Source organism: Triplophysa dalaica, chromosome 12, assembly GCF_015846415.1.
Source record: "Triplophysa dalaica isolate WHDGS20190420 chromosome 12, ASM1584641v1, whole genome shotgun sequence".
NCBI classification, from domain to species: domain Eukaryota; kingdom Metazoa; phylum Chordata; class Actinopteri; order Cypriniformes; family Nemacheilidae; genus Triplophysa; species Triplophysa dalaica.
Genome location: NC_079553.1, coordinates 14,042,165 through 14,057,146, shown reverse-complemented (window position 1 = coordinate 14,057,146; position 14,982 = coordinate 14,042,165). Strand labels below are relative to the sequence as shown.

Genomic DNA, 14,982 nt, shown 5'->3' with positions numbered 1-14,982 from the left:
ACGCTCTCATGTGTCATACGTGTCAGGTCAGCTGTGAGGTCATGCTCTGCTCCGAAAACCCTGAGATTTTACAGAAGGTACTGAGCACAAAGTATGCCAGAGGAGTCCAAAAAGCCCTAAACAACAAAAAAGATAAAGCAGAGAGACTGAAAGAGAGGGAGCTCAGTCCTGCATGTGGGACGATGAATGTAAAGCACTGCTGACCCCTACTGGTGAAGACAAGAAAAGTTTCCCATCCCCCACCACAACTCCAGTCTCTAAGCTGAGAAGTATAAAAACAGTAATTACTCACCGCACGCTCACTCGTGCTTCAAAAACCATCTAAACAATATGTTAAAGACATGCTTGGAAGTTGTTTATCTTTCAAGAATGAAATAAACATACAGATCTCAAAACACTGTAATGGGTTTTTACTGTATATACAGAACACACTGAGTTGCACACTGACAACATCTGAACATGAACACCTAATGCAACGTTTTATTTGTCTTTCCATTCTGTGTCATATCTCTATGAAGTCATTCACAATAGTTTGGCATATTTATTCACAGACCTCACAAACAAAGTCAGCACAAGACCGGCCCCTGACAAACTATACAAGCCCCTGAGGTTACCTGTCTCCTTTCACAAGTTGACCTCTGACCCCACGCACACATAATTAAACCCTCTGTACCGCCGACAAACAAGAACCAATAGAGCTGGAACTCTGACCACACAGAGGACCCACGGGCCCACCTGACATCACGACCCCTGTGAGCACCTGAACTCTGACATCCCAGTATCTGGAGAACCAGCAGAGCTCACGTTTCTGACGAAGACTTTGAGGTGAGAAGGTCAGGAGCAGTCATTTCTTATTCGTACATTGTTTCTGAATTACAACATTTACCGGTCCATGAATATAATAGTTGGGAAAACTAAGAGACGGGGCAAACAAAAAGTGAACAAGAGAAAACGAGCGATTCAAAGGCAAGCAGCGGACATGCAGAAGGCAGGACGAAAAGATCAAATGTGTTTGAAGAGGCTACGGAGAGGACAGAGCAGGTGGCACGTGGGCACCGCCCGTGCCTTCGGCCCTCACCTGCGAGGATCTGTAACAGACCCTCAGGGGCCACCTGGCAGAGATAAAATGACCACAACTTCTCTGTAATAATCCTCCCATCCAGCAGCCACTCTGACCGACCGTGTGCCAAGTGACCCATTCAACCCGAAACCAGGAGCAGAAAGAAAGGAAAAAAAGTCCTTTCTCCAATTGTTTAGCTTTTGAAAGGGACAGAAGGCAGACACACTCTTCGTGTGTCCAAGAACTGGTGTTCATTGGATACCAGGGGCGGCGACATCAGCTGACTGGCCAATGGGAGGAGCTTGAGCGATCGGGGTCTGAGTTGGGCCGAGTGGAAGCGCAGGTGCACGGTCTGTGTTGAGGAAGAGCCTGTCTGTGTGTGTTTGATAAATCTGCTTACCAAAGCACAATGACTCGCTTTCACATCTATAGCCAGTTCACCAAAACCCCAACGGCACTTTCACACTGCTCAGGGGAGAAGGGATGGAGAAAAAAATGAACAAAACATACTAAACAAAAACCAAATGTGCAACGTCGATTGACAGACACAGAGTTGTGTACACTAATGCACTTCTGCAAGGAAATGTCAAAGGCCCTGATGAGAGAAATGACTTTAAGGGAAAGTTCAACTTTATGTAAGTAGACCTCAAAGACAATAAATAACCCAACAAAAACTCAAACTGTCTATTCTAAACACGTTTGATGTTTTTCTACTTAAAAAATGCCCTCAAAACACATGAAAAGCATACTGCATGACATTCCATTAGTGCTAGATATGTATTCTGTGCATGTTATGATGGATCTCAAGTCACGTATAAAATGTTTTAAGGATAGTCCCCCAAAATTGAACTCACTCTCTTGTTGTTTCCAATCTGTTCAAATTTATTTGTTTGGTTGAACATTGAAAAAGTTGAAACGCAGAGAACCAAACATTTTGTGGACCCCATTGACTACCCAAGTAACAATGGAAGTCAATGGTGCCCCAGAACTGTTTGCTGTCCTACATACTTCAAAATACCTTCTTTTGTGTTCAACACAACAAAAACAATTATTAAGTATTTTTCCTTCTATGGTAATCAATGGGGACCAACAACTTTTGGGTTATAAGCGTTCTTCCAAATATCTTTCTCTGTGTTCATCGAACAAAGACTTTGGAACTCAAATGTGAGTAAACAAATTTGTATTTTGGGTGGCCTGTCCCTTCTATCAATTGACGTCTCGCTTGAGTCCTGACTGTTCACTCAGAAGGCCAAGACCAATTAATGAAGAAAAACTCTTTCTTAAAACTTTCCTGCAATATACGTATACACTAAGATATCCCACAATTTCATAAACCCAGAAGACTGATACCACATTCCCAGCATGCTTTGCTTTCACAACAAATACTAGTGATAAGGAAGATAAATGTACCCTGAAACAAGGAGTGAAATGATTGTACACTTTCATTTTCTTTTTTCACTTTAGCCAGTCTAAGCTGTGTTGCAACACCAAAAAAGATTTCTCATTCTTGGGTTATTTATCTACACGAGCAGGACACCCAACCGTTAATTCAATATGCAGCCTGGAGTCCAAGACTCAATTGATCTCTACTGATCTACAAAGACAGACTCCGAAAGTCAATCACGTATCGAACTCTAATATTGCAGACTGGCCCACTTTTAGCAATTTCTGACAACAAGGGAGCAAGTGATTCATCACTATCTACTCAGCAAATAGAGTGTATGAAAAGAAATCTATTTCCTCGGATGTTTAGTTAAACTCCACAAATCTGAGTCACTGCATGAACGGATGAACTGGAGTTGTTATGTGAAGTGTTATGATGCAACAACATCCAATATTATATGGCATGACAGTCAGCAAACAGCCACAGATAATATAACAATTCACAAAACTCAAACTTTTTCCAGTGAATCTGGAAGAAAGCATCTGTTTGTTGTCCTTTACCGCTAATGACTGCACATGTTCCTCTGCTCGTCTATCAGAACGGGCCATTGAAAGGATTACTGTGGCCTCTGGTTGCAGAAGATCCAGCGCGCTCGTCCAAACAGAACCGCTCCGGATACAAAGCATGGAAAGGTAATGTGAACTGTGTGATTGCTTGTCAGCACAATTTCTGTGCCACTGCCTAGCGCAGCACCATGGGAATGCCTGCACCCGGACACAGTGCCTCTGAGTATTGATGAAAGCGTGTGCTACTCCGTGGTCACTATGTTGGCGTGTAATTGAAATTGGAGGTCTGCTTTTTCACCCGTGTTTTGTCCTGTGCTATAAGGGTAAAGGTCCATCAAACAGGTTCAACTGTCATGGGACGGCAAGCCCACCGGACCGAGATACAGTCACACCTGCCCTCGCCACATAAATAGTGCTGACCACTGAGATAGATCCATGGATGTAGTACAGCCTGAGGGGGTTTACACACTATAGAAACTTTAACAAAGGGTTGGATAGAGAGAGAAAATGTTAGATGGCATATTTTTGAATATTTCGCTTTAAATAAATTAATTAAAAATAATAAATTATTTAATTAAAAATAAATTATGAATTCCTTGTAATAAAGCAAATTTGAGCTTAAAGTAATAGTTCACCAAAAAAATGTAAATGTCCAGAAATGTCTTATGCTGGGTTCACTCCAAATCCGAACAATCGTGTTGCACGTAGCTTATATCTCACTGGAAAAGTTTGTTATTCACATGACAGTAAGTGTCATCACGCGTCCAGATCCTATAAACAGTATGTGTCAATGAGCTCTTTGAGAAATTTCTTGCTAGAGTTGAAATCATTCAACTTGTCATTCGCATTGTCCGCCGCAAGTTTGCATCTATTCGCTTCTTTGCATTGACTTTGTATGTAATTTACTTGCCCAAATCGCTTCATTCGCGTCTGGTGTGAATGCAGCATTATGGTTGATTCTGCATGTTAGTTGGTAAAGAAGGATGTAGTTAATCATCTAAAAAACAACACCATATCCAACTGTGTCACACAACAGAACATCATATTCACAAACCCTTGCATTTTTCATGACCTTCCAGCAATGTAACATTGAAATCGATTGATTTGCAGCAACGCAGCATAAAACTCTATTGTGTAGGTGCCCTAAAAAGACAGATATAACCTTATTGAGAATGCTGTGACCCTCCTTCTCATTTGCTGTTTAGTGGCATGTCAGTGCTGCTATGGAAAGGCAGGGCCATACATCAACTTTATGTGTGTGGGAGGCGGAGAGGCACAGCTGCCTGCTGAGGTGGGCCGAGGGCTCAAGGCGAGGGACTCGGTAAATATTTGAGAGGAGAATTCATTAATGCTTGCCCTCATGTATGCAGCTCAACAGCTCGGCTTGCAAACTTCAACCTGGGATTGTTTAACCTTGTCGAGCGCAAGACACACGCGCACCCACATTCACAGGTAGTTTCTAAAACTCTAAATAGCAGATAGACTCTTGAACAAACACAGGTGCTTCCTGCATCCACAATAACACAGATATTACACACGGAAATCCAGAGAGACAAAGAAAAAGATCAAAACCATACATACGCTTTGACAATTTGATAATATAAAATGGTTATAATAATGTATTGATATTGCTCATATTTGATTTTAGAGATGTTAAAGCTGCAGGTCATGAGTTTACATTTTTGGTATAAAAACAGCAGGTATATGATAATACATTAAAACAAGTGTTTAAAATGGTAAAATGTATAAAGCTGTAAAATGTATGTAATAATGTGTTTATATATTTTATAATAAGTTGCCATGTACATTTTCAAGGGAAATAGGGTCAATAGGGTCAACGGGGGACACTGTTGTTTGGATACCAACATTTCTCAAAACATATTATTTTGTCTTCTGAGGATGAAAGCAATTCATCCAGATTGGTAATGACATGAGGGTGAATATATGATGATGACTTTTTTGAGGGGGTGAACTGTCCCTTCAACATCAGACATGTAAAGAAACGTATAGTAGCCTTTGATGGAGATGGTAATAGGGTGATTCAGACTGCACCTTTAAACAAAGCTAGCACACAAACACACGCACACATAGCAGCTGTTAAGTTATTTAACGTGAGTCTGCTTGTAAACACAGAGTTGCGCTTCCGGGTTCTCAGTCAGAATGCCGGCGTCTCCCCCCAATGACTGTGTATGCGTCCAAGCGCTCGACTGGAATCTCTCTCTATTTGTGTTCCGAATACACCGGGGGTCTTAAAACATGTTGTACGTCATATGGGCGAGTAATAAAATGACACAGTTTTGATTTTGAGATGAACTTTTCCTTTAACACCACCTCTATGGCAACAGTTTCAAAACTAGTGACGTGAAAAAATAATATAATATAGAGATTGACATGGAACAACCATCTGGTAACCACCAACAACACCTATGAGTGTGGCTGTGAATTTTGCGCTGCCAAGCACAGAACTCTAGTTTCACACAACTTCCTGCAGTATAAGAGGCCCATGTGGCTGCTGTTTAGCTCCTGGACTATTAAAAGGGCTGCAACTCACACCACCATGTGCCTCAGAGGATGTGACAAACACATGCGCACACACACAAAAACGCACTGCATCGGCCTCAATCGCAGATGCATGCAAGCTTTACTTGCTTGTCTATTGTGTTTTAAAACTGCGTGCCAAGTTCGAAAGAGTGATTAATTTACATCAAATTTCAGATGTACAATGTAGCAATGAGTTATGGGCTCTCTCAAGGCAAGATGAGACGCATTTGTGTATATTAACAAGCTACTAAATGCAGTCTCTTTCAACACGCTGTCATTAAGACACTCTGCAGATCTACTGCAGCATAGAACGGTCAGCAGCACTCAATGGTTTAATAAATACAGAGAGCTTTTAAAGGAGACGGATCAGAAAGACAAAAATAGAAAGAGAAACACAAATATAAAGGCAGATGTATACTGTCAATTCAAGGCTAATGTGCTCCTGCAGTTGAATTGAGCTGCGGTTGAGCATTGTGTTGGAAGTGCAAAGGTCATGGGTTTGATTCTCCTTCAAATCATATGAACAATGTATACATTGAGAGCACTGTAAGTGGCTTTGGATATGGCATCTAGCAAATGCAGTTATGTAGACGACCATATAATATCCATAAAAAAGAGTTCAATTGATATGAAACACTAAGCTGATCATTTCATGGGTGTGCAGCATCTTTGGCTTACTTGTGTATAGTGAGATACATATTTTGGGAAAGGCATTTAGCTTCCTTCACTATTTAAGAAGATGTTTAAATCGGCATAGACAGCCGGACACAGAGAAAAAAATGTATAATACATATTAATAATATTGATATTAAATATCTAATAAAACAAAACAAAACCACAAAAAAACTTGCATACGAAAACAACAAATGTTCAAGATAGCACATATATCAAAGTGGTTTCTGGAATGACATGCATAGATTTAATCATATGTTTCTACATATTTCTATATTTCCAAACTATTTGGGTTGATTGGAACTCTTACGTTCAGTGCTGGAGAGGACCAGCACATCTGGAGGTGTTTGCAGTCTGTGCAACGTAGGTTTTTGGAATGGGGGTCTTTGGCCTTGCCCGTCATTTCCCATGTGTGTCTCATTTACTGCTAAGCACCCGGACCAACCAGCAATGCAGAAATGAGTAAACAAAGCCGAGCAGAGAGCGAGCGAGATGTAGAGAGATAAAAACAAGGCGTTCACCCTATCTGAACCTGACTGGACTCACAATCGGTTCACGTTGGAAGTGGAGCTCTTGGACAGGACCCAGACTCAACTCTCAGTGGACTCCGCTCGCACAGGAGTCGGCTAACACCACATCTCATTAGTCTCACGTCCGCAGACAAGCTCTAAAGCATTATGACAGCACTTTACCCCTTGTCCACTTACTCTCAGTGGAGCATATAGTGAACCTATAGACTGAATATCTCAAAGCTCTTATAGAAGCCAACAACACTAATGGGGAGCGCTGTGTGACTCACGTAGCTTTGTGTGTTCATAGCAAACCACCGATACCAGGAAGTTCTCTTTGTTAACATTACCCAGAATGCTCTTTAAATGACCAAAACATGGACATGCACAAGAAAGATGATGACCCTACATGATGACATATTTTGTTGCATACACTGTTTGATTTGCTATTAGGAAAGTTATCGGATTGAAACCGTGACATGTATGCTGCTAAACGAGCAGATTTGTTGATTTAGCTGAAATAGATCAATCAGGAGTCACTATTTGCACAAACTTGTGTAATATGCTATGATTGATATGATATATGCCGTGACCACATCAAAACATGCACGAACAGATACGTTATTATCTCAAGTTGTTTTTGAAGAACAGAAAGTCCATGCTGTTCTCTGCGCTTCAACCAAATACTTTGCCATGCCCTTTTCTTTTGCAAGCCTTTCCACAAAAAAAGCAATCTCTTCTTCTGACTCCATGTTTTTGATGCGGAACTTCTTTCGATTGCTTGGGAAATCGGCAGGTCCTACAATCGTGTCATGTATCACTGCCTCTGTACACTTCTCAGATTTAACTCACTCGTGACGTCTGTGCGGTCATACGGTCTTACGACCATCAGAATTCGCACAGTGTATGCCCGGCTTAAGACACATCCACTCAGAGTCTGATTCAGTCTAAACACTTCAGATATCTTCAGCCTTAAGGTGTTTGAACATACACTCCGTATACCATTTTTATATTGGTTATCCTAAAAAAATTGTTACGGACAGAAACCTTGCACACTGTTTTCCTTCACTGCCTTTCAAAAACTGCCTTTCGTTTTGTAGATTTACTTGGTGTCGGTTCCGCTGGAAAGTTTGATTGTCGTTGATTGTCCGCCATTCTCCCTACATTGACACAGGGGACCTGAGCACGTATGATGTCTGGGTGAACAGGGTGCACAGTGGTATGCGAAATACGTTGGCTGAAAATGTACACATGACCAGTCACAGCGTTCGGCCAGAATATGTTGATTGAGCGATCTTTTTTTGGTCTTACGCCTTTCAAACACGAAATATAATTGTAAAAATATAATTTGACCACTATAATTGTTGATTGCTATCAGGTTGTAAAGAGATTTAAAACCAGCATGACAAAAAAAATGATGGACAGGATCACCCACCCTGCCTTTAACTGTCTGTCTCTCCAGCTCCAAATGTGGTTTTTGTTTTAATCAGTTGTGTTTACTACTCCGTATTTAAAAAGAAAAGCGACAAAACTACCAACCCCACTTTATTTATCGTGTGATAAGTCGATAAATTGACTATTGACAGGCCTAATAGGCAACCTGTTTTTCACACCCATCTGCAGCCATCCATCTGTTTGGTTAGATCTCCCATGAATCAGTAGTTCAGTTTAGCAAACGGACTAACTGAGACCGCGAACAGACCTGCGGGTCTCCTGGATTTTGGTAATGTTGCCCAAATTATATTCTGTTTTTGTTATCCACACTTTGAGCGCTTTTCCATCATCGCGCCGTTAAAGTTATGTTTCCCCGTGAGGCTCGGAATTTTCGGCAGGGTTGTATAACCATGCTGAATCGTGCTAATGAATTTGCGCAGAGGCGTTATATCTCAGTCTCTTGTGTTAACAAGGCAGCGCAGGATTCTTTTGTGTTTAAATAAAAAAAACAATAAAGCAACGAGAAGGATTCGGCGCGATGGTGAAAAGCGTTTCTCATACAGTACGTTTTGCTGTGAGACGAAGTACACGGAAACTCCATCATGGATTTTTCCTCACGTTTGTACGGAGTCCCTGAATTGTCAAAACACCTCTCAAAATGCTTGCTACGAATCCGAAAAAAGCAGAAAATCAAACCCAGTCCGAATTTTTTAATGACTGAGGAAAATACCGGAGGCAGTGTGTAAATGAAACTGACACAACATGAGGTTGTATTCATTTTTAAACGTGCGAAAAATGTCGCTCTATGTACAATTACTATTCCACTGATGCAAGTGATTTGTGAGGTAATTCAAAAAAACGTCTGCGAGTGTTTTCCTGAAAGCTAGTAAGATCGAACCAAATCTTAATGAGGCCTTCTTGGTGTCCGACTGGCTAAGAAATCATGAATAAATAAGTAGTAAAAGAGCAGAATAAATGATATGTTCTTAAAGTGCCATATGAGTGGACGAGCTTGTTTCACATGCTGTCAATAAATTCGTCTTGGTCTGCGCTTACCGCACTGATCAATATACTTCCAACACAACCTTGAAAATGAAGACAAGCGCAAACACCATTAAGACTGCGAGGCCCAAAGCGAAGCGTAATCTTAATGTTTACGATTTCACCATATGTAATTGCATTTTTTTTCATCAATCTAGTTTTGCTGGAGGACAAATGAGCAGAAAAACCAGAGGACTTAAAACCATCATAAAGCATCTGTTAAGTGCACTAGGGTCATACAAACATTTCCCACATATTTGTAAAGGTTCGTATAAAGAATTGGTTTAAAAAATCCACTTTTGGAGAGGCTACAAAGCTTGTGAGGAGTGATGAAGGAAAAAACGTGTCCGTCCAGAGCTCACGGTGATGAAAGGAAAGCTGACGGCTAACGGTGTAAATCAGGAGGTGCTCTACATATGGACACCTCTTGATACGGTACAGTAATGTACACCCCCTACTGCTGGGTAATTAATGTGAGGCTTTATTTCCATTTCACAGCTTAACAGATGGCCAAAGCCAGCAGGGGTAAGACACAAATCGGACTCGATCAGAACAAGCCCCGTGTGTGTGTATTTAATCATTCTATGGCCAATCAGCTAATGATCGTCGAGAACATGATGTGAGAATACAGCACCTGGACTGTGATGGGTATCTCAGAGCTGGGTGTATAATTTACATTGCATGTCAAGGAAAGCAAAAGCATACATGGTTTAATCGAATTATCCAGGTTTTAAGAAAAGACCCTGTTATGTAAAGATTTTGCATCATATGGGAGTTACCCATAAGAGTTACCTAGACCACCACTGGAGATGGTGGTCTAGTGGGTTAAACCACTGAACTGGTAAATCAAAAGGTTGCTGGTTCGATCCCAGCAGCCACCACCAGTGTGTCCTTGAGCAAGACACTTTACTCCATGTTGCTCCAGGGGGATTGTCCCTGTAATAAGTGCACTGTAAGTTGCTTTGGATAAAAGCGTCTGCCAAATGACTAAATGTAAATGGGAGTTTCGTCCACACGGATCCGGCGTTTTGGGAGCCTGAAACAGCTATGTTTTTAAAACGGGTCTCATAGTGGATAAATATGAAACGCCACTAATTTTAATTTTTTCTCAAACTATGATGTCATCACCCCAGCATGCAACGTTTATACGAATGCTACAAATAGTCTTGTTCGATTTTAGTGTATCCCTGTGGCAGTATTGCAGTGCCACATGCTGATTTGGGGTGTATACTACATCGTTTGAGTCAATTTATTGGTTTAGCGTATGCATACATTTCTTAAGAAGACGCTGTGAAAAGGAAATAAAAAGATTGGATAGGGAAAGCTCTGGCTTCGTGTGGATATGGCCTCAGGGTCTATATAGAAACAGAGGAGGTCATGTTTTGGAGGACCCGAAGAACTGGGTTGTGTTGACCTGCTGTGAGAGTCACTCCAGGAGATCATTGATTCGGCTGATTTGTGCGATACTTTCTCAATAATCAAGACAACATTTGGAGCATACATGCTGAATATTTGCTCTCGGTTCAAAATGTAGGGCGGGGCTTTATTTTGCCCTTCACATTTTGATTGGTGAGATGTAAGTTGGGCCTGAAGGGTAGGGCTAAAAACGCCTGACCATTGGACCGTCATGTGGTGAAGCGTTGTTGTTGAGAGGGGGAGTGGAGCTTAATGTTTTTGATTAAAGATTACAAGTGCAAATTAATAAAAACAAACATGGTGTGCACGGATAAATCATTTATTATAATCACTGCAACGTTGTGTAAAACTGTTCGATTAACCCGTGACTGAGCAACACACAGCAACAAGAAATCAAGTAAACATGACATATTTTTCTAGCACTCATTAATCTAACACTTTTTGAACTCTACTGATCCACATTTAGCAAACTCAACTTTCACATTAACAGCTCAGGCGAATAAATGGATGAATAAAGTATACACATACTGCTACAGTAAATGCATCCAATGACCCTGAAGAGTGACAGTGATGGAGTGCGTGAAGTCTCGCTTTGGCTGAATAAAGCGAGTGGAGAAGAATCAATGGATCTACACCTGATGATTAAACTCTTAATGTAGACGCTGAAGTCCAGAGTTTATTAAACACACTGTACTGCACCACCAGAAGGCAAAATGCTTATGTGTTTTTTAAACACCCAACACGATATGACACTCAGTAATAAACAGTAAGTTGTGTCAAAGGCACAGCAGACAAGTGACAAGACTTAATTATCTTGAGAAAGATTAAATAGCATCTGTATTAAAAATGCATTTATATATAGTAGTAAAAATTTGAGGTCAAACAAAAAAAACAGGTTGTGGATGGAAAAATGTCAAACTACATTTTTTTTTTTATTAATGTTCATCTTATATCTTGACTACATGTTACTTCCTGTGAAGGGCAGAGAGAAGGTCTTAAGAAACCACAGCAACTTACACTTTTGGCCACACACTTATTCCGGTACAGTGACTTTTTTAAGAAAACGAATGCATCCAGTTTGAAATGGCAGAAGATCTTTGCCACGTCAGGTAAAATTGAAACAAATCTACAGAAGACCCTTTCTTAGTTCGGCTCAAATGAAATAAACCTTCACTTTAGTTACACTCATGTACCAGGTTAGGATCCATTATGGGTTTGGAGGAAGGAGATGAACACGTTTAAGCAAATATTGCAGCAGGTCTCTCAAGTCCCCTTACGAAACGGAGAAAGAAGTACAATCGTAAAATGTTTTTTGCCTTTGAGGCAGGAGATACATTATTCACAACATTATTTATGAAAAGCCTTGTTTATTTTGTCGGTACCGCTGCGGTGTGAACTGCGAGGCCTCCAGCTGGCATTTCAGACTCATTTTCTGTTTAACGGGCATCTCTTAACCTCCATCATCTCATGTTAGAGGAAAACAGCCTGGCTGTGTAAAAATCTAATGTATACAGGTGTTGCTCTTAATTTCCACATTCAGATTTCAATGAGCATGTTGTGAAGCGAGATGATTTACGTTCACTGGCCATGCAGGTGTGTAATGTATGCTGCACGTATTGCATTAAAGGCACTAGCGAGTGTGATGTGTAGCAAACCATGAGTTTTATTTTATTAGCTAATAGGTGCATTAAAATGCAAGGCATTTCTCTCACAGGTGTTAGGAAAAGCGAAAATATATATATTTTTTTTTTCTCTCAGCCACATTATATTTGCCGATACCCTTAATAGAATATTGCAATTATATAAGAATAGAATATTGCAAAAATAAAATTCAGTGGTTGTGGCAAGTGTATGGCAAAAATTACTAGCCCAGTGTCTAGCACACTTTTCATACAAGATCTATATTTTTTTTATATCTTCAAACAAATTTTCATTCAAACATATTTAAGACATTGTTTTACATTTCCCCAAAAGCGATAGACAATAAATCTGGTTGGTTAACAGAATAAAGTTCCAGTAAAAATGTTCTACAATTTGAATACAATTTTGTGATCAAGACAAACCCACTAAAATGCATGTCTTTAAAAGTATCATGTTGACCTTAAATATACTCTTAATTAAAATACATATACCGAGAGCCCTCAAACAAGAACGACAAAACACAGAAAAACACTCGAAGATCACAAAACCACCCGTAAAGTGTGTAACCTATAATAGGTGTCCTCAAATACAGATGCACAATTCCACAAACACATGCAAAAGTTGCTCAATGCAGTTCAAAAGTGACAATCTGACAATCAACCACCTCAAACTTCCTCTTTTCACAGGCTTCTATTCTCTCACTATAGACGACCACCAACGGCCTGTTGCCCCATACTTCCACATCTCTAACTGCTGATGAGCCACGACTCACAAACACACAAACACACACACACAACTATTTTCAAAAACGATCATCAAAACATTTCAGTAAAGTGACACTTAACTTTTAAACAATAAATCGGGTACAAATTATATCTTAATGGCCAAAAACCTGCAATTCTGAATGTATAGACTGATTGTATACAGGCAGTATAATTAACAAATACATCGTCATTATTTGATATTTTTGTCAATCCTGTATGGAAGTCACAAAAGCATCCTGCAATTCTGCCAAAACAAACGCCAAATCACATTTCGGCCCTCCCATTCAAACATTGCACAACTCAAAGCAATAAACACAGTAAGGCCGAGTGTGATTTTCTCAGTGACCAAACAATACAAACGGACAATCAGGTCTGGGCACACGTCTTATGTATGCGGCTCTTCATAATAAAAGCTCTGATTAAGTGAAACAGCTCTCCTCCAAAGTAGTCCACAATCCATCAATCCAATCCATTCAAATCCCATCCAGGAGAGAAAGGATCAGGACCGATGTGTGTGTAAACATGGCCCGCAGCCCAAAGCAGATGCATTGGCACATCTGTTGACGGGCATTATCTCCAAGACCAAAAAACATAAGCATATGCCTGAGAAAAAAATAAACCTGCCTGCATTTGGTCCCAATCGATACACTGTACAGCTCAGACAAAGTAAGTGATTTCCCCAGCTTTAGAAATGAGAGTTTAAAAACACATCAGTCTTTTAATCTGATGGTCATATAGAGAATTACTTTACAAAACCTAAACAAAACAAACATTACCAGCAAAATAGCACTCCCAAAATGGGCCAAAGGAAGCCATCTTCTGAATGGCTGGTTGAGTGTTTTTGAACGACAATGAAAGGGATTTTAAGTTTATCTGCCTGGTGACGAACGCTATGAGTAGTGCACCTGGTGTAATGGTACTTCACAGAAGTATTCAAGTATTATTTTTGTAGAATTTGTACTTGAGCGCTATCAAAACAGCATACTTGACCTCTCAATTGCAAATCCAAAGTGAAAAAAAAATACATACTTACAACAACCTTACATTTTATATTTTTATAGACCTTTGCAGAATTTATTTAAAAAGACTATCGTGACTAAAGGGCCAGTGTATGAAATGTAGTGACATCTAGTGGCGAGGTTGAGAAATGCAACCAACAGCTCACTCCACACCTCCCTTTCGAAGAATTACGTTGGCTGAAACAGAACTAACATCACGTTTTCGCTTCTTTGCCAAAGGAGATAATGTATTTATGAAACGTGCTTTCAAAGAGCAGTTCGTCATAGCAAGTCAACAGTCTTTTTTAGTTGAATGGGGGAAGGCATATATTTATAAAAATGGATGGCAAAAATCATGATTAAACAACATATTTCCAATCAAATTGTGCTAAAAATCATATTATTTTAGCCTCACGAGATCTTTACTGTTAGACGGTTGGCTTGTTTTACAGTAAGGTGTGACTTCCTTCGCTAGAGCGAATAGATTTAATATATTTGGTTAAACATAAGAAAAAGCCAGTGCTTGGACTCTGGACTCACCCTGGAAGGACTGCCTGGCTCTCTCAACAAGCTCTTCTATTGGGTAACTAGCCAATTCGCCTCTGGCGTGCTTGGTTTTGCAGTATGTGCAAGCATTTAAACAGCTGTGGAAGAGAGGGAGAGGGTAGACATGATCAACTTTAGATTATAAACATTGTAAAGCATTTTGAGAACATGAGATACACAGAACTAAGTATAACAGATATCACGGTTCCTTTTAAACAATACATGTTTATGCTCTGCGAAAACTGCCAAGACGTGTCTATTTGATCCCCAAAAGACTAAACATTGGCGTTTATTACATTGTTAGCGACAAGAAATGATGTGTACATAACAACCATGAAAAGAAATGCATTTGTCATCAAAGTGACATCGGTTTTGTGTGCATGAGTTTGATGCATTGATAACAGTGTAGT

At 40.1% G+C, this 14,982-nt stretch overlaps 1 protein-coding gene across 2 annotated transcripts in view; it reads right to left on the bottom strand.

The window, feature by feature from the left end:
- The window catches only part of cdkal1 (CDK5 regulatory subunit associated protein 1-like 1), a 322,974-nt gene that overhangs the window by 163,158 nt on the left and 144,834 nt on the right, over window positions 1-14,982 (bottom strand). For both annotated transcript variants that reach the window (XM_056762570.1, XM_056762571.1), the window contains exon 8: window positions 14,567-14,670. In XM_056762570.1, coding sequence (XP_056618548.1) covers window positions 14,567-14,670 — 104 coding nt within the window. The remainder of the gene's footprint in view (window positions 1-14,566; window positions 14,671-14,982) is intronic.